At 44.7% G+C, this 19,869-nt stretch overlaps 1 protein-coding gene and 1 pseudogene across 1 annotated transcript; one reads left to right on the top strand and one right to left on the bottom strand.

Moving 5' to 3' along the window:
• Positions 1-6,259: 6,259 nt before the first annotated feature.
• Positions 6,260-13,103, top strand: LOC139334796 (NACHT, LRR and PYD domains-containing protein 3-like; annotated as a pseudogene).
• A 512-nt stretch (positions 13,104-13,615) lies between these two features.
• On the bottom strand, positions 13,616-17,217 carry LOC139334797 (gastrula zinc finger protein XlCGF57.1-like). The gene is made up of 2 exons (XM_070967965.1): positions 16,542-17,217; positions 13,616-15,918 (listed from the first exon to the last, which is right to left on the bottom strand). Exons 1-2 carry the CDS (start codon positions 16,711-16,713, stop codon positions 14,861-14,863), a joined length of 1,230 nt encoding a protein of 409 aa, XP_070824066.1. The 5' UTR covers positions 16,714-17,217; the 3' UTR covers positions 13,616-14,860.
• Positions 17,218-19,869: the final 2,652 nt, after the last annotated feature.

The following is a 19,869-nucleotide window of genomic DNA, read 5'->3' as shown; positions in this document are numbered from 1 at the left end:
AACACTCTCTGACTCTATGTGCATATTTCCCATGTGCTCTTGCATGTTTGTGCATGTGCATTTCAATGTGAATTTCCACCTGCATGCATACATGTATGAATACACTGTATACAGGCTGGCAAACACGCATCTTAAAACGTGTGTGTGCTGTAACCGTCGGGGGAGAGAGACAGACATAAAGACGACAGAGGAAAGGAGAGAGGTGAGACAAGAGACCGAGCCGAATAGAGAGGGAGGAAGACGACAGTCGGATGGACTGAGGGAGGGGAAAGGCGTTGGGGAGGGAGAGAGATGGGCTGACATCACTGCAGATCGGTGAGGTAACGTCTGTGACACAGAAGTTGACCAGCTAGAACTGTCACATTCCAGATCGATTAGAGCTGCAGCTACTGCGGCTCAGAGCAGCTCCAAATACAATTATACCACAGGAAAATACAAACTGTGGGCACAGACTGCAGCTTTAAAAGTCACTGCTGCTCACTGCGATGAGTCAGCCAGCGAGCCCACTGTACATGTCATCATCACCTGTCACAGGTAAAGGACCAGAAGCAGTTCAGAAGCTCTTGCCCAGGCTAGATAGCAAACAGAGGCTGGTGACGCTAATCAAACGCTGCAGGTAATGGAGTCCCCTACTGCTAGCGTGCATTTGTGTAACTGTGTCAGCAAAGGTAGAAGAGACATGCAGGTCAATAAGACCACCAACAGGGCTGGCAAGGGCCAAAAACTGGTTTGTGGTCAGTAAAGGTGGGCCACACAGCGGGTTTCTCCCCATGTCACTAACAGGGATAAACTCTGCATCGTCTGCCAACAAAGCTATGCTAGTGCTATCGCTAACAGGCTTTCTAGCTTGTGGCTGATCTGGAGTGCCTGTGACCACACACGCAGCCTATCACTGAAATGTTCAGGGACATTTCCTGCAAGAGGACGTGTGTGAATGGGAGCAGGGATCGATATTCAGGGAAATGTTTCCTTCCTTAAAACCTCGTAACATTTCAGGGAAAATGCCGGTATGGCACACCCAAACTGTGCTTCATCAGTGTGCATTAAACTGTGCAATATCATGTTTCCTATGTGCAATAATGTCAAAATGTGCAAAAACTCAACTTTACTCATTACATTGTTTACTTATTTATCATATCTTGCTTTTTTAACTGATGCTTCTCACCCAATCAAATTTGCTGCTGTAATACTGCAAATTTCCCCGCTTCAGGATTAATAAAGGATTATCTTATCTTATCTACCTCTCAGAGCTGAACCTCCAGCTCCAGCAGCTTCTCGGCTCCGTGCTTTCAAATGCGAAATCATCTGAAGCAAAATCAGAGGTGTGGCAGCTGGAGAGAGGAAACACTGAGCATGTTCCTGCTCTGCAAGAACAAAGGCTGCTCTGACATGGGAGTCTGCTGCTGAGCGTGAAACTCCTCCAGACAAACAAAAGGAACTGAACATACGACTGCATGCACGTCCTGAGGACGCAGCTCCTTTCAAAACCGACTCTCGCAAAGACCTTTTCCACTTTTTCAACACCGACTGACCCAAACCTGGAAAACCAGCTGTAAGCATCATCATCAAAACACACAAAAATCAACACCCAAAACCAAACTTAAACATACACACATGCTCTTGCTCACACACACACATATACACGCCCAGGGGAGGGATACAAGTAGAGGAGTTCGCCTTAAAGCTCACAGCAATATGTTATCCACATGTGTTGAATACAATCCATCAATAATCACAAGAAACAAGAACAAAGCAGTGACTGTTGACACTTTAATTGATCGCAGTTTCTCCATGTGAACAACCAGAAAATGTTCATGCAAGCAGTTTCTGAAGCACGCTGGAGTTGGTGTTATGGAAAAACTAATACTCTTTATAAATCAGTTTTAGAGCTCTGTAGAAATGAGACTCAATATCAATCTTTCTTTGTTCTCGGGACTGTTCAAATATTTTTTGATTAAGAGACGAAACAGAATTACTGGACAGAGACGACTGAGACGAGCTGCTCCTGAAAAGACCAAGATGTCAATTTGTAAGTGAAAAGATGAAGATGATGAAAAGAAATTACATTTGTATCTACAGAGGACATAAACGCAGCGCTCTGATTTCTCATTTGAACACTTAGCTCTCATGCAGTGTCAGACTGCGCCCCCTCCAGGGGAAACTTGGCCATGGCACAATTTAGTTTGACGTGACGTACAGTAAACTCCTACAACACAGTGTGGCTGGATTGTCTCAAAGCTTTTAGTCACATATTTCATCCTCAGTATTGTGCAGCGAACTGCTACGTGACCTGCAGCCACGCTCCACCTCCACCTCTCGTCCGCATGCTGCTGTGGGTCTGATCATGGATGAGCTCATGGCGTAAATGTTCTGGTGTTGCTGTTTTGACTGGCATGTCGTCTCCAGAGCGTTTGGCCTCCCACATTCCACAGTGAATTATATAATTCAAAGGACTGCGCACAAAGTAATCAGGCTCAAACAAAGGCTCACCTGCCTTCCACCACCTGATGAGCTTCAAAGAACTGCTGCTGGCTTTGGATGTCTAGCTGGATCTGCATCATCCGTCAGCGCTGTGGGCAGCGTTGATGGCTGTCAGGTATGAATCAAAGCCCCTGAGTGCAGATGCTCAACAGGAAATTGTTTTATTCTGTTCAGGGGCTCGCAGAGTGACCACCAGTTTCTGGACATATTTGTCTCCGTCCACGAGTTCTGAAAAACAGCCTTTTGTTTGTTCAAAAACTATTCCCACCTGAAGGGGGATGGTGGATATCTCTGTCTGTCATGAGCCATCACACTCATGACACCTTACAGGAAGCCAGTGAGGAGTGCAGCTGCAGCAACGATCAACAGGCACCAAATAAAGACCGGTCCAACGATCGAGAGGGCGTTTGGCATCATGAAGACCAGGCAGCGACAAACACCTTTCAAGACCAGGGAGACCTGCTTGAGCCTGTGGACGAGGCACTGGGGCCAGATAAGCCGGCAGATGATGGAGGTTGTCAGCTGCAGTCAGACTTACAGTGTGAGGAACAGCTGTGTGTGCATCACTGCAGCTCCTTCAGCATCAAACAGCACTTCACGACCTGACTGATCTTCAGGAAACTCTGCAGGCTCACTTCCTATTGCTAGAAGTGTTAATAGTGATTAATAATAATTAGTTTGATCTGTAACTTCTCCACTACACACCAGGAGTTAGTTAGTATTTGCTTTGTATATGTTTCTACTCTTACAGCCTCAGCCGGCCTTCTCCTCTGCCTTTCCAGGATGGCGTCACGCCTTTACCTTTTTGGCTGTGGCTCCTCTGACCCTGACACACTCCTGCCTCTGGAGTCCGACCGTCCGGCTCAGATGGCTCTGAATCAGGGGATTCTGATTCAAAAATGGAAGGGCTCTCTCCCCAGGCTGAGGCAATGAGGTGTGGAGGCTGAATAGATTGCCTGCCACCCAGTGCTTCACCCGTGAGAGAAAGCCACCTCCATGCTCCAGCAGTGGGCTCCCCTGGTTCAGTGCCGCTCCCTGTCGGCGGCCTCCTGAGCTCCTGCAACATTAAAATCTATAGAAAGTTTTTGTAGCAGACAATTCATGTAATGTTCATTTCAAAGAAAAAATACTCAAAAAGAAGAGTAACTGCAAAAAACAAACACATCTGTCAGTATCATTAACGATGATAATAAGAGACACGCCAGCCAAAAGATAAAATGATATTTTTCTTTTACTATGAACACACATTAAAAAAAGATCCTCTTTCAGCAGAATCTGACATAACTCAGATAAAACACTTCCCAGAGAAGAACTGGTCCCGCTCTCTCCTGTCCATTAGACACAGCCAGATTCAGTCTTTACTGCCCCACAGTGGTCACACTGACTCACTGCAACACTACAGTCCACCAATGTGTATTTAACTGGATTCACACTTATCATTAGGATCAATATGTACTGATCGGTAGTGATGAATCATGATGAAAGATGCCAACAGTAAGATGAATTGGAGGTGTATGTATATCAGTGTGAGAGTCAGTATTAATGTGTTTATTCCTGAAAGTTTCTCTGTGAGTCACTTTAAGAGCCCAGTTTCATCCATATTAAACAGAAACATGAATGTTTGTACTGGAGACGTCACTGTGGGTGTGCAGTGCAGTTTATCTTTTCACCAGCAGAGGACGCCACATCATCATCAATAAGGAGAAATGCTCCTTATTTGAAAGGAGATCATCTTCAGAAGAGCACCCTGGGGACACGAGATGCTTTACGGAAACAGATGAAGGGTGATTTGTGTTTTATGCCCTGCGTACGGCCTCTCAGGCTGCAGAGAGTCTGTCTGACCGCTGAGAGGAGCAGAGGAACACTGTAGACATGATCAGCTGACAGCTCTGAATTACTCCACAGAGAATTTTAGTGATAATGATGCAAACACAATATTATTTAGCTTAAAATGTCAAAAAAATGAACAGCATTTTAAGAGGTCTGCAAAAACAAAAAAGTAAACAAAGCAGGATTTGTTATATACATTTATATACATATACATTTTCTGCTCACGCTGACGTCTCTGTAGAGTTTTGATGTTTGATTTAATTCCCTTTGGAAGATAAACTTTGGTCTCAGAGATGGAATATAAGATTTGCGGCTGTCAAACCATGAGTCTGTCTGAAGGAAAGTTTTTTTAATAATCAGTGGAAAATGTTTTAATGTATTTTTAGAGCAGAATAGAGGCTTTGAGTTAAGTCTATCTATCTATCTATCTATCTATCTATCTATCTATCTATCTATCTATCTATCTATCTATCTATGTTCTCATTTGGAAAGTCTGTGTAGCCACAAGTCGCACAGCAAATGTAAACAGTTGACAAATCATTTCCTGTTTCCTGCCAATAAGTCAAAGCAACGCAGTGTATTAATGCTGAACACTTCTCTCACTCAATTTTAATAATATAGTCCTATTGTAAGAATATTCAATGAAACACACACACACACACACACACACACACACACACACACACACACACACACAGACACACACACACACACACACACACACACACACACACACACACACACACACACACACACACACACACACACACACACTCATATTACGCGCAGTTAGAAAGCTAAGATTCATCATGAATCGATTGATGGAAACCATTTCAAGTAACAATCCCAACAAGAGGCACAATAAACAGCAACTGTATATCAACAACTGAAATTCACTCACCAATGATCCACCGATCAATGAGCTCTGTCTGGAAACATCCACAAAGGTCCAGAAGATCCTCTGCTAGGTCCAAAAAATGCTAATAATCCACAGAAAGATGTTTTCTTCTTTTAAATTAGCAGTCTTTCACTTCTCTTCTGTGTTTTCTCTGTTACAACTTCCAGAAATGTTTGCAGACTGGCACCATCTTGTCTCCAGTTTCAAATTCTACCTGGACCAATCACAAATGAAGCCTAGCTGCCAGAGAAGCCAATAACAGTCAGAGTTGAACAGAAGGACCGCCTTCTCTTTTATAGGTGAGATACGACCAATCACAGCAGAGTTTGCAGATGACTGATGCTTTGAATAGCCAATGAAATCCTGCATGAATTCTGCAATCAAGGATTTCGAGGCTAAAAGGGGCTTGAAGTGGTAAATATGGTAAATGTCCTCAACAGACATATATATAGCCAAAACATAATAATATATACCTTAAACATGAATATGTATATGTCCAGAATGTAGATTTCATAAATATCTAAGTATTTATATCCATAAATATATGGTAATTGCCTTTTGTTTTAAAGGAAGCCTTGATGTACCATCAGTATTCGGTTTTTCTTGATCTTGGAGCAGGAAAAGACTTCATGCTGTGCTTTTTCACCTGCAAGCTCTTAATACTCCAGCTGACTAAATCAAAGCTGGGTTTGTGTGTACTTCTACTGTTGACTTTTTTTTAATGAATAACACTGATTTTACTATTATTATTATTATTATTATTATTATTACAGCCTAGGAGATTTAGGTCTATTTACAATCTGGGTTAAACACAGAGAACCAGCACTCAGGTAATATCATCCACAGTCACACAGTGCTAAGTTGCCTGTGTAAAACTAGACTATCATAATAATAACAAATAAAAAACCTTCAGTTTAACTTTCTACAGTAGAAACATCCTGTGAAATATCGTCCTGTGAAGATACGCTCCTGTTCCAGCCCGTCCTACATGGCCGCCCTCCATCGCAGGTGGAGCCTCGACTCATTCCAGGAAACAGATCACCTGTACCGAAGACTCTCTCTGCAGGCACTGAGCGAGAGTCTTCAACACTTTGGACTGTCTGAGGAAACTGTAAGTTGCCTTTTTTTGACAGTTCAGCAACAGATTTCTCTTTATTCACATTAGGGTTTGTTTCTTGCTGTATAATGTTTGTAGTAGTTGTTTAGTTCTTGTTTCAGGAGACATAAATAAAGTTGTGGATGTTGCTGCTTCTGTTACTGTCATACTGTTGTAACCCTTACAGTCAGAGGGGGCTGACCCAGAGAGTAGCAGCCAATCACTGGAGGAATAACTGATATTTTTACAGGCCAAATGATGTGAAGGATGGTGTCAGCTGATGTGCTGATGACTGACCTGTGTTTCCTCTGCAGATTAAAATGTGGATGAGCTGATGTGGATGTGAGTTCAGCAGGATGAACCAGTGTGAGGACAAAGATCAGGGAGTCCCTCCCTCTAAAAGCGCTCAGTGTGGGGAACACGAGGGTCAGACCAAAGCTCGGAGGTGAGATGAGGATCTCTAACGGTCCACGTCAGAGCTCAGCACTAAAATCATTCCACCATCATTATTCACACTTTAAGCTCTGTGTGTGATGTGTTGAAGCTCAGAACAGCAACAGCACAAAGCAGACTCACCTGGACCTGGACCTGGACCTGGACCTGGACCTGGACCTGGACCTGGACCTGGACCTGGACCTGGACCTGGACCTGGACCTGGACCTGGACCTGTACCCAGCTGTTTGTCCTTAAAGAGTGACAGCTCAAAGGATTTTATCATTCATTTTAAAGAACATACATCTGACAGAAAGTAAGTTGTTCTCAGTCTTAAAATAGTTGGACTGTATAATCAGTGATTCCAGGCTGATGCATCTTTTTCATTTCTTTTCTCATCGTTTCTTTATGGGCTGCTGATTCACTATCTTACCTAGTCTTGCTGCATATTTCATGTACTGAGAGTTGTGTTGTGCCTGCATTGGCCGACAACCGATCTTGCTTACAGTCAACAAGCTCCAGGCACTCGTGGTATGCTAAGTGACAGATCTGGGCACTAACAACTTCTCTGTTAATTCATCTCGTACTTCTAACATCTGATGCAGTCGTCCATTCTTCACAGCCAAATGAGGGTAAATTAAACCACTTCTCTGTTCTTGGTCGCCATCCTCTACTGCTCTGACATCTTGTATGTGGGATCATTGAGTTGAGCAGCACCATACTGGCGTGATAGTGGGAGTAGAAAATGTCTGTTTGTTGCCTGACTAGCATCCTCACTTGATGATGGCTGTTGGCTTTATCTCTGTTCTGTTCCCTTTATTAAAGATTTGTGAAATAGTGTGTAGTCACTCTTCGAGTCACATCTCTGCTTTTTAGCCTCGCAGGGCGTGTGAAAACTTGATCATCTGTCTCCATCAAGGAGGCATAGATGTGTGCGGGCTGGCAGCCAGAAGATTCTGCTGCGGGCATCCGTTCATCTCACATTGCCGTGAAATATGACCCAGTTCGTTCCATCTGTTGCAACTCCTGGTGTTCCTGTCCAGAATATGTTTTCATTGTTTGGGCTCAGCCTATTACGGTCTCTGTATATTATGTAGGCCATATTATGTTCATTCAGGTTCCTTCTTTTAGTTTAGGTGTAGGTTTACATACTCAAATGTTACTGCCCATACTGTTCATTGGTGCAGTATGGCTGTTCTCTCTCTGCTCTGTTTTAGCTCCAGTCCTCTGATTGGTCAGCTCACACAGGCCTGAGCAGATACTGCTGTTTCCTGTCAGCTCTGCTGGCGTTCATCTAGCTGCACTTGTACTGCCTGTAGAATAAAAACTTCACCACCGCACATCTGAGCAAGTATCTGATCTGCATTAGCCTCGGCTTCAAAACAGTTAAGGGGCGTCAGTGATGGCTGCATCACGGTCCATCACATCAGGCTCCTGACATCTGCCTGAGGAACATCTGCCTGGATAACCGTAGGCTGCAGAAACTGAAAGAGGAGACAATGCACATCTCTACCAAAGCCCTTCAATGTGCTGTGTGTAAACACAGTAAACTTCAAGCTGCACAAGTGTGCAAACTGGACTATTGACCCACAGTGGGATCAACAGTATGAACGTCTAAAGTCAGGGGAAACCATCTGATTCAATGTCGTAATCGACAATTTAACTCAAAGGACCTTGTGTTTGTCTCTGTGTGGACGGACAAATCGTGAGCTAATTCTTCATGATTCCTCCATAGAGTCGACCAGGAGAGCTCAGAAGTCCCCAGTGGTCCGTCTGCCCAGCAGCCACAAACACACCTGGACTCCATATTCATGGTCTGTACATGAACAACAGTGACTTTCACATCTATTCTGTTCACAATTATCTCCACGCTGCACTTTTTCGACCAGTGGATTGTCAGTCGGTTCAACATGGATCTCATGTTTGGTTCCAGTATTTTAGCTTGATTGTGTCACTCGTGTAATGTTCTGTTCCAGCTGCTGGAGGAGAACATTGTCACTTTTGTGAAGTGTGAGCTGAAGAATATCCAGAGGGTTCTGAGTCCAGTTGACCTCCAAGACAGTCAGAGGGAGGATGAGGAGGTGTTGGATGGTGAGGATGAGGAGCAGAGGAGGAGTAGCAGAGAGGCATTTCTGAATATCACACTGCACTTCCTGAGGCGAATGAAGCAGGAGGAGCTGGCTGACTGTCTGCAAAGCAGTAAGAGGACTTCTCTAAAGGTTTAACATGCTGGATAAATGGGGCATTAATAATGTCTCAAGAGATGGAGGAGAATAAGAAATAGGAGTTCTAGGTGGAGAGCTGAGGAAAGGGCATCACTTGTGGCAGCTAAACAAACCAAGACAGACACTGAAGCAGGACACCGTTGCTTGATGTTGAAGATGTCTGTTTGCCAGCTGGTCTGCACACTCCCTGAACACACTTCCAGGCACATTATCAGATCCAACAGCCTTGCATGGGTTCACTCTAGCTAAGGTTTGCTTGATAGCAGCTGATGACAAAAAGGATACCTGGTCATCTGGGGCAGGTGCAGGATTCCTGGTGGCTGTGTCATTCACAGCTTCAAACCATGCACAAAAACCACTCAGCGCTTCTGGGAGTGAGGCATTGGCATCACAGACGTGTGCCATGGTCTTGTAGTCAGTGATGCCCTGAAGTCCTGCCAGATAAGAAGACTAAGAATAGCGTGTGGAAACTGATTCTTAATTTCAAACAATGTCAGATGGTCGTAGATGTAGTGGACAGCTGTAGACTCACAACAACTAACATTTTACACTTTTCAAATATGTCTATATACCCATTCTAAGAAACTGTCATATTTGCATTATAAATGACTTGATGATCTTCAATTTTGTGTATTCTTTCAGGAAGTCCTGACAGGGTTTGTCAGCGTAAACATAAATCTAACCTGAAGACCAAATTCCAGTGTCTGTTTGAGGGGATCGCTAAAGCCGGAAACCCAACCCTTCTGAATCAGATCTACACAGAGCTCTACGTCACAGAGGGGGACACTGGAAAGATCAATGGTGAACATGAGGTCAGACAGATTGAAACAGCATCCAGGAAAAGTGCAGAAACCACAATCAGACCAGAAGACATCTTTAAACTGTCACCTGGAAGAGATGAACCGATCAGAACGGTGATGTCAAAGGGAGTGGCTGGCATCGGGAAAACAGTCTTAACACAGAAGTTCACTCTGGACTGGGCTGAAGACAAAACCAACCAGGACGTACAGTTCACATTTCCATTCGCTTTCAGAGAGCTGAATGTGTTGAAAGAGAAAAAGTACAGCCTGGTGGAACTTGTTCATCACTTCTTTAATGCAACCAAAGAAGCAGGAATTTGCTGTTTTGAAGAGTTGCAGGTCGTGTTCATCTTTGATGGTCTGGATGAGTGTCGACTTCCTCTGGACTTCCACAACAATGAGATCCTGACTGATGCTACAAAGTCCACATCAGTGGATGTGCTGCTGACAAACCTCATCAGGGGGAAACTGCTTCCCTCTGCTCGTCTCTGGATAACCACAAGACCTGCAGCAGCCAATCAGATCCCTCCAGAGTTTGTTGACTTAGTGACAGAGATCAGAGGTTTCACTGACCTACGGAAGGAGGATTACTTCAGGAAGAGATTCAGAGATGAAGAGCAGGCCAGAAGAATCATTTCCCACATCAAGACATCACGAAGCCTCCACATCATGTGCCACATCCCGGTCTTCTGCTGGATCACTGCCACAGTTCTCGAAGATGTGTTAAAGACCAGAGCGGGAAGACAGCTGCCCAAGACCCTGACTGAGATGTACATCCACTTCCTGGTGGTTCAGGTGAAACTTAAGAACATCAAGTATGATGGAGGAGCTGAGACAGATCCACACTGGACTGCAGAGAGCAGGAAGATGATTGAGTCTCTGGGAAAACTGGCTTTTGAGCAGCTGCAGAAAGGAAACCTGATCTTCTACGAATCAGACCTGACGGAGTGCGGCATTGATGTCAGAGCAGCCTCAGTGTACTCTGGCGTGTTCACACAGATCTTTAAGGAGGAGAGAGGACTGTACCAGGACAGGGTGTTCTGCTTCGTCCATCTGAGTGTTCAGGAGTTTCTGGCTGCTCTTCACGTCCATCTGACCTTCATCAACTCTGGTGTCAATCTGCTGTCAGAAGAACAGTCAAAGTCCCAGACGTCTGAAACCAGAAAAGATCAGTCTGCAGAGATGCACTTCTACCAGGGCGCTGTGGACAAAGCTTTACTAAGTCCAAATGGACACCTGGACTTGTTCCTTCGATTCCTCCTGGGTCTTTCACTGCAGACCAATCAGACTCTCCTACAAGGTCTGCTGACGCAGACAGGAAGTGTCACGAAAACCAGAGAGGAAACGGTCGAGTACATCAAGAAGAAGATTGAAGAGACTCCCTCTGCAGAGGAAAGCATCAATCTGTTCCACTCTCTGAATGAACTGAACGATCGTTCTCTAGTGGAACAGATTCAACAGTCCCTGAGTTCAAAAAGACTCTCCACAGATACACTGTCTCCTGCTCAGTGGTCAGCGCTGGTCTTCATCTTACTGTCCTCAGAAAAAGACCTGGATGTGTTTGACCTGAAGAAATACTCTGCTTCAGAGGATGCTCTTCTGAGGCTGCTGCCAGTGGTCAAAGCCTCCAAAAAAGCTCTGTGTGTGGAATTTATTCATTAATAAACACACTGCTGTTTTTAGAGTGAGGAAAAACACACATTACTTGTTTCCTTGCTGTTGTCTCTCCAGGCTGAGTGGCTGTAACCTCTCACAGAGGAGCTGTGAAGCTCTGTCTTCTGTTTTCAGCTCCCCGTCCTCTAGTCTGAGAATGATGGACCTGAGTAACAACAACCTGCAGGATTCAGGAGTCAAGCTGCTGTCTGCTGGACTGGGGAGCCCACACTGTACGCTGGAGACTCTCAGGTCAGGATTCATAAATCTATTCAACTGCTGGCTATTTAAAATAAAGAAAAGAGGTGAACTCCATCCTCGCTTGTGAATGACTGAGCCTTTCCAGGACACCCCTTTCACACCCGTCATGATACTCTCACTTGTCACCAATGAACCTGTTTACCTGTGGAATGATCCAAACAGGTGTTTTTCAGCATTCACCATTTTCTCATTCTTTTGTCCCAACTTGTCTGAAACATGTTGCTGCATCACATTCAGAATAATCATATATTTACAAAAAACCAATGAAGCTGATGGTTTTTTGTGTGCTTGCAGGCTGTCAGGCTGTCTGATCACAGAGGACGGCTGTGCTTCTCTGGCCTCCGCTCTGAGCTCCAACCCCTCCCACCTGAGAAAACTGGACCTGAGCTACAATCATCCAGGAGACGCAGGAGTGAAGCTGCTGTCTGTTGGACTGGAGGCTCCACACTGCAGACTGGACACTCTCTGGTATGAAGAGACCTGCTGCAGGCACAAACAATCGGTCTGATAGAGGAGGAAGAGTTGGAGACATGTCCTCTGTCTTTTTGGATAATGGTGGATGAGTTTTTGCAGGCTGGACGCTCATATTGTCTATTATGTGTATGAGAGTAATGTACTGTTTATGTTTGCACGCTGAAAGAGGATGTGCTGGTCTGACCCCCCCATGCTTCTTTCAGGGTGGAGCCTTCTGGAGTCCGATGGTTGAGATCAGGTCTGAGGAAGTGTGAGTGTGTTATTAATTTGATTCATGAAAACAAAGCAGCACACACTCGATCATCTTCAAACTGTGACATCACTCATTCAAATCTGTCAATGCATGAACAGATGATCAATAACTGCAGCTGCATCCTGTCCTCCTCTCCATCAGATTCCTGTGAACTCACAGTCGACTCGAACACGGTGAACAGAAACCTCAGACTGTCTGATGACGACAGGAAGGTGACGTTTGTGGAGGAGGATCAGTCTTATCCTGATCATCCAGACAGGTTTGACTACAAGCCTCAGCTGCTGTGTAGAAATGGTCTGACTGGTCGCTGTTACTGGGAGGTCGAGTGGAGAGGAGGAGTCGATGTGTCGGTGGCTTACAGAGGAATCAGAAGGAGAGGAAACAGTGAGGACTGTGACTTTGGACTGAATGATCAGTCGTGGAGTATGATCTGCTCGGGTGGTGGTTACTTTGTGTGGCACAATAACAGAAGGACATCCGTCTCCTCCTCGTCTGTCTCTAACAGAGTGGCGGTCTATGTGGACTGGCCTTCTGGCACTCTGTCCTTCTACAGAGTCTCCTCTGACACGCTGATCCACCTCCACACCTTCAACACCACATTCACTGAACCTCTTTATGCTGGCTTTGGGTTTGGAGGCTTTTCCAGTTCATACGGCTCTGCAGTGTCTCTGTGTTCTGTGTAGGACCATAGTTACAGGAATCCTTCAGATTATTGCCAGAAATTCATCAATTCACTTGTGCAAAATGATTCGAAGTGATTGAGAAGATTCCTCAAGAACACTGTGACCTTCTTCCACTTCCAGTCCTCTGAAGATGGAAACTATAATCATTAAATCCTGGAAACGAAGTTTACTTCTACTGTCTGTCGTGTTTTCTTGAATTCTGCTATTGCAAAGTGAGTGTTTGTCTTCTTTCTCAGCTCAGGAGGACAGACATCAGTCAGCTGAAAGACTTGGTATCCAGCTGAATGTTTGTGGGCAATGTTACTCGTAAATAAATAGTTTATTTCATCCAGTTTTCCCCATTAAATTACGAAAATTCCATTAAATATGAAGGGGAAAAAGGTCAATCATTATTTCGATATGGTAAACACTGAATGGGGTCAATCTGACCCCAAAGATAAAAGGGTTAAAGAGTACTGCTATAACACTGTCAGACTCACAGGACAGTTGAAATCAATGCAGCAGAACAGTTTTTGTCTTTTTCTTTATTCCTTCTTTCAAATCAAATCCACAGATGATCCACAAAAACTCCAAGCAGTCCACAACCAGCCTGAGACTGAACATCTGCATGTAAGCAGAACCACACAAACATTTCCTCCATGACATTTTTTATTTTTACTATAGAGACAGAAGAAGAATTTATGATTTATGACTAACCCTTTTTTCTCATCATAAGAAACACTTGAAACAAGCTGGAAAATGCTTGTTTTAGGTCCAGTGTTGAGGACGCTGCAGATGTCTTACTTCACATCACAAATATTTCATAGTAAGTTCTAATATTTACTAAAATTTTGAAATGGATTCATATCATAAATCAAAAGAAGACCACAAATGAATGGAGACGTATGTTTAAAGCAGTGAGAACATTATGACCAGCTTCCAGTAAAAATGAACTTGTTTCATATATCTGCTCAAAATGAATGAACCGGGACAGAAGCAGGCAGGTCGCTGTGCTAAAATCAAGAAAAACAACACTTGATTTGACTCAAAACCTTCACTTCATATCAAAATCTGGACTGAAAATGCTTCGACATTCAATAGCTAACAAAAAAATCTCAGTGCCAGTGAGTCAGTGAGCATGCAGCATGCTTGTACCAAGATGCTGGTGATTGGCTGTCTATGTTACGCGTCGTAGAGGCATGTCGGAAAAAACTGCTACACCCAGAGGTTTTTTTTTAACCACCAGCTGCTTACCTGCACGGATAACTAAGTCATCTTTGCGCTGCTTGTTAGCTAGCCAGTGAGTCTGTTCACCACATCGCCGTCCTCTCCTCGCCACCGCCGTGATGGATAACCTGGAGCCGTTTCTGAAGGCAAACGTGGTGTTGCTCACTGACTGACAGGTAAAAGGAGAGAAATACACCTGAAGCTGACACAGTGGGTGATTGTCAGGCCCGGGCTAGCTGCTCTTTAGCACAGAGGAAGTAAGAGGTCTCACTCTGCTTCTATTTCCTCTACTGTTTGTTACTAATGCTCCTTTTGACTGTTAGTTTAGTGATCCAGGTTGATTAAAGCACGCAGAGTAAAACTTCCTCCTCTGAAGGGAGTAACTGCAGAGCTATGTGCAATGTCATTTTGTTAAAATGGATTTTAAGAAACCAGTATTATAGTCAACAAATAAAGGCAGAGTTAAAACGGTCATGCAGCTTCATCTCAGCAGAGGCGATAGGACGATGCACATTCTGGCGTCTGTGTCGCAGAAGAAGAAACGGACTCGAGAAGCTTCTCTGCAGCTTCATTTGCTCACGCTGCTCTGACCCACACACTTGTGTTTTTTCACAAGAGCGTGCCGAGTGAAATTCTTCCCGCAAACGCTGCAGTTAAACGGTTTCTCCCCCGTGTGGACGACCAGGTGTTGTGTCAGAGTTCCGTGTCGCGCAAATTTTCTACCACAAACTAAACAACTGTACGATTTCTCCCCTGTGTGGATCCTCCTGTGTCTGGCCAAAGAGCTTCTGTCGCCGAAACTTGTCTTACAAACTAAGCAGGTGAAAGGTTTCTCTCCGGTGTGAACTCGCAGGTGTGAGGTGAACGCAGAGCTGTGAGAGAATCGACTGTCACACACGGGACAAATGAAGGGTTTCTCCCCCGTGTGAATTCTCATGTGCCTCACCAAGTTTCCCTTACTTTGGAAAGTTTTTTCACAAATCGAGCAGCTAAAACGCTTCCCCTCAATGTGAAGTCTAATGTGAGTCCTTAGGGCGCTCTTCCTGGGGTATCTTTTACCACAAACTGAGCAACCGAATGGTTTCACTCCTGTTTGGATTCCAGCGTGTTTCTGCAGATGCCCCTTGTGGCCAGAGCTCGTAGTACATTCAGAGGAGCTGACTGATGTCTCTCTAGCATTATACTCGCCGCTCTCCTCCCAGTCACAGCTGTCATCGGTGTCAGGTTCACAGTGTGACGTCTTGTCATGAGTAGCTGGCTGTAAATGACCATGTGGGTTAAAGTTCCTGGCTCTTTCTGATCCGCCACAGTCCTCTCCACCAGCTTCTCTCTTCAGATTCTCTGCATCTCTGCTCTCTTCAGCTTGGCTTCGATGAAGCTGTGAGGACTGAGGAGCCTCCTCATCGTCTTCTTCACTCTTCACAGGGACAGCAGTGAACGTGAACTTGCCGATGTCAGCCTCCTCCAGTCCTTGATGCTGCTGTCCCTCCTGACTGGTCCAGAGTTCCTCCTGTTCCTCTTTAATGTGTGGCAGCTCTGGTGGGTCCTCCTGGTCCAAACTGGGGCTCCACTCCTGCTGCTCAGTGGGAACCTCTTTGTCACTCGCCAACAGCAGCAGCTCGATGTCTGTGGAAAATAATCAAATGCATAAACATTTTTTAAATTTCCTGTTATCATGTAAACCACTGAGACCACTGCTTTGTTAAATGTGTGGAGAAACGCTGCACATCATTGTGTATAATACCCAGAAGACATGAACATTTTCATGTTTTTAATCGACCTGAAATTTGAGACACATGTTCAGGAGATTTCACTCATCTTAAATATTGTGCTCCACCTCTAGGGTGCGCGCACAACAAAATGCAAAAAGTTTCATTCTCGTAATCGGATGCATGGATTTCTACAAAATTACACTATCAAGAGTCATGACTCAGTCGATGGATAACATTTAGCAATAATTAACTGATCATTGACAAATCAACATGAAGTATCTGCATCAACATGATTGACAGCTAACCCTATATCGTGATTATGTTGGGCGGGGCATCAATAATGTGACTCCACCCCCGACCACTACTGCGCAGACTCACGTGACGTCACCAGCACACGATGACAGCGCCTGTGTTTTGACTTCATTTCTGTTCGGGGGGAGGAAGTGGTTCACCTTTATTTACAGTCACTGGTTTTGAGAGGGTGGCCGCTGGTTTCCCAGCAGTCTGAAGAAAACGTGACAGTGAAAGTGCACAAACCTGCTCTGTGTAGCCGGACGTCCGGGTTCAGATTGGCCTCCAGTAGTTTGCGTTGTCGACAGAGTTGCTCCTCGTATTCTGCGATCGTCCTTTCAAACCGCTCAAATATCTCTTCAGCTGCCGCAGTCAGTCTCTGGTTCACAAAAGCTCTCAGCGTTTGGATTTTGGACATTTTGACAAATTCACGGCAGCCTTTTCCCACAAACACACTGTGTTAAACTGGATTATTTCTGCATTTGTCTGTTTCAAACTAGCACGCCGGTAACTTCATTAGCGTTTAAGACATATCGACTCCCCGAAAAACACAGTTCGGTCTCTATCAAAGCTGCTCCGAGGCCGACCTCTTACAGTGACCAGAGGTCCCGGACATTAAGGGTCCCGGTTTGGGAGTTTAGTAAAACCGTCACCTGCGAGCTCCGTCTCGGTGTATTTCCGGCTAGCAGGCTACGCTCACTCCCATTAGCTTCCTCGGCTAACAGGTGATGAGTCTGCGGTGAAACGTCTGCAGTATTTACACAAGCCCAGCTTAGACACGTCTGTCCTCACACACAGGCTCTGCCGGTGCACTCTGACTGTATCTTATAGCACCGCACATGAAACATAGCGGAAAAACTTTGCATGTTAGCCACCGTGAGAAGACTCGCTTCCGGTTTTACTTCTTCTTCTCCTCCCGTCCGCTGCGGTTCTTCTTCTTCTTCGCTGAGGGTTGTACGGCAGTTTGCGTCCACGATGCTTCATTACTGTCACCTCCAGGTTTTCTATTCTTAGTGTCTTTTCTTTTTTAATCCACATTTCCAGTCCAGTCGTCCTTAAACAACAATTTCCTCCATTTTTAATCCACTTTCAAAGTTGACCTCTAACCACCCCATTCTCCGCAACTTTGGCATCATTCCTTCATGATAAAGGCTGAAGATATGCTCAGCTCTCCCATTGGATGTTTTCCTCTGATGACACATGTACTGCTTCTTCTCAGCCAGCTTATTATTATTTTCTTTATTTCTTCTTTTTCCCAAACCTACTCTGTTTTGGATTGAGTATGAACGCCTCCCTTTTAGTGCGACATCCCAGTCCTGTTGGTTTTACCTTTCTCTATGCCTTTCCCCTCTGACTTTGATCATTTAACTGGCCACCGTCCAGATCTGTTAATTAGCCCCACTTTCCAAAACAAATGACTGAATTGCATGTACTGATTCCTGCCGCCCTGCCCTCTTGTAGTGCCATGTAATCACAGCACTCCCTGCCCTTGTTACAAGTGAGTGTAGAAAGACAAACAGAGGGGGTTTCGTGTAAAAGGAGACATATTTGGACATATGCCAGTTAGGACACAGTGTCATACTACTGCTGCCCTGCAGGTTATGTCTTGTCTTGTTGATCCTTTAGAATAGATTCTCATCTGCTGCCACCCACTGGTTAGAGCCTATAATTATACTCCAGCCAAGCTATCAGCAGGAGACACACAGATAAAAATCTCAGTAAATTGTCATTTTGGGGTTCAGAACATTCAGTCTTTCAGTTCATGACCTTTTTATACTGTACTCACACACCAAGTGTATGTGAACCACATGCTTCAGCTGTGCTGTGTGTGACTCGTGGTGCGTTCACTGTCACTGAGCTGTCCCATGAGGCCAAGCTCAACGAAGGTTGAGCTTGTTGTCACAAGCATCGCTGTTAATCATTACACAAATATCAAGTCCAGCGTTCACTGTTTGATTGTGTTTCAGCTTGTTTTGTTTGTTTTGAGACTCCAGCTGCGTTGGATCAGGGAGTAATGGAGGCCAGAGCCTTGTAAAAAGCGTGTCATATATTATGATTAATATAAAACAAATGATGTGTTTGTGTGTCTTATGTTTGATTAATGGAAATCAAGGGAGGTTTTCAGTCGAGTTTAGCATCTTCTTCCTTTCTTCTGTCTTTAAGCTTCTTTCAGTTGAAGGCAGCTCTCATATCCGTCCATTTGATGATAAAATATATGTTTTGGGCCGGTTTACAAAGACCTTGTAAACACCACATAAATAAAGTTTGATCCGAATGTTTCAAATTACTGATTGAGAAGACTTGGGATTTGTCCATACGTCCACAGGGGGACTTCTTTCCCCTTTCTGTGTCTTTTAACTTGGCACAGTCTGCTTCAAGTGCGACACGCTCGCTGTGTTGGCCAGCGTTGCGTCATTTGGCATCTACTGACTCCACAAACAGGAAGCAGAAGTCAAAATACAGCAATCAGAATCCAATCAGAGTGTGTTCATATTGCGTTGATGTGCATGAGCCTTGAGAAGCAGGACGGTGGCGTATCGTGACGCATCATGAAGACACTGCAGGTGTTTTGCATGCAGAAAGTGAGAATTCGTCCCTTGACCTTTCGTCTTGTTTCAGACTGTCTGTCAGTGACCGTTCACTGAAGGAAGATGTGATGCAGTAAAAGAGGAAACTGTGCTGGACATTAACATGTGTTCACTTCATATTATATTTCTTTGTGTGTGAAGCGAAGTAAACACCTGCTCCGGAGGTCAGGGGTTTTCCCTCCAGCAGGATGTTTAGAGCTGAGAACAGGAGGTCTGAAATCTCTCTCTCCATCTTTCCTCTTGCCACCATTTTCTCCATTTCCTCTCCTTCTCTCTCTTTATTGTGCTCACCCTCTCGCACCCCCATCACATCCACCCCGTCAACAACATCTGACCTCTGCCAGAACAATCCCAGCATTGTTTTCACATGCAGGACGTCAGCGTGTGTCTTCACCTGAGCTCCGCTTCAGTTTTGTCTCTTGATGGGATTTAAGCTTTTTTTAGCCTGTTTGAAGCCTTTTGAGTTCGTAACTGTGGCTGAAGGCTTGATGCATAAATAAAGTTCAGCCTCGGTGTTGTGAGAGTCCATTCTGTCCGTCCAGCTGCAGACGACTCAAACACAGTCATCACGCTCTGTTTGGTTTGGATGAAAACTAAAGAACTGCTCACTGTCATTATTGGGTTGTCACACTGGAATATGTGTGTGTGTGTGTGTGTGTGTGTGTGTGTGTGTGTGTGTGTGTGTGTGTGTGTGTGTGTGTGAGAGAGACTTCTTTCTCAGTTGTTTAGGGACTATTTTACACTTAAAAAATGGTCAAAAGTAATCTTTACTCTCATGAAGATGCAGCAACTAACTCGTCCATTCAGCTACGAGCAGCGAAAGCTCTGCCCTCTGTTGTATTTCCTCTGCATCACACGAGCAAGTCTGGCCAGAAACAACAACTGATAATCTGTGATATATAGGATAGAAATGATCTGATTCCCATAATTGATGAAATATGCCTCCCATGCTTGCCAGCTCTTCTGATTTTCCTGCCTCTCTCCAT

Source organism: Chaetodon trifascialis, chromosome 8 (genome assembly GCF_039877785.1).
Source record: "Chaetodon trifascialis isolate fChaTrf1 chromosome 8, fChaTrf1.hap1, whole genome shotgun sequence".
Taxonomy (NCBI): Eukaryota; Metazoa; Chordata; class Actinopteri; order Chaetodontiformes; family Chaetodontidae; genus Chaetodon; species Chaetodon trifascialis.
The sequence above is the reverse complement of the archived record's forward strand: the minus strand, read 5'-3'. Positions and strand labels throughout refer to the sequence as shown.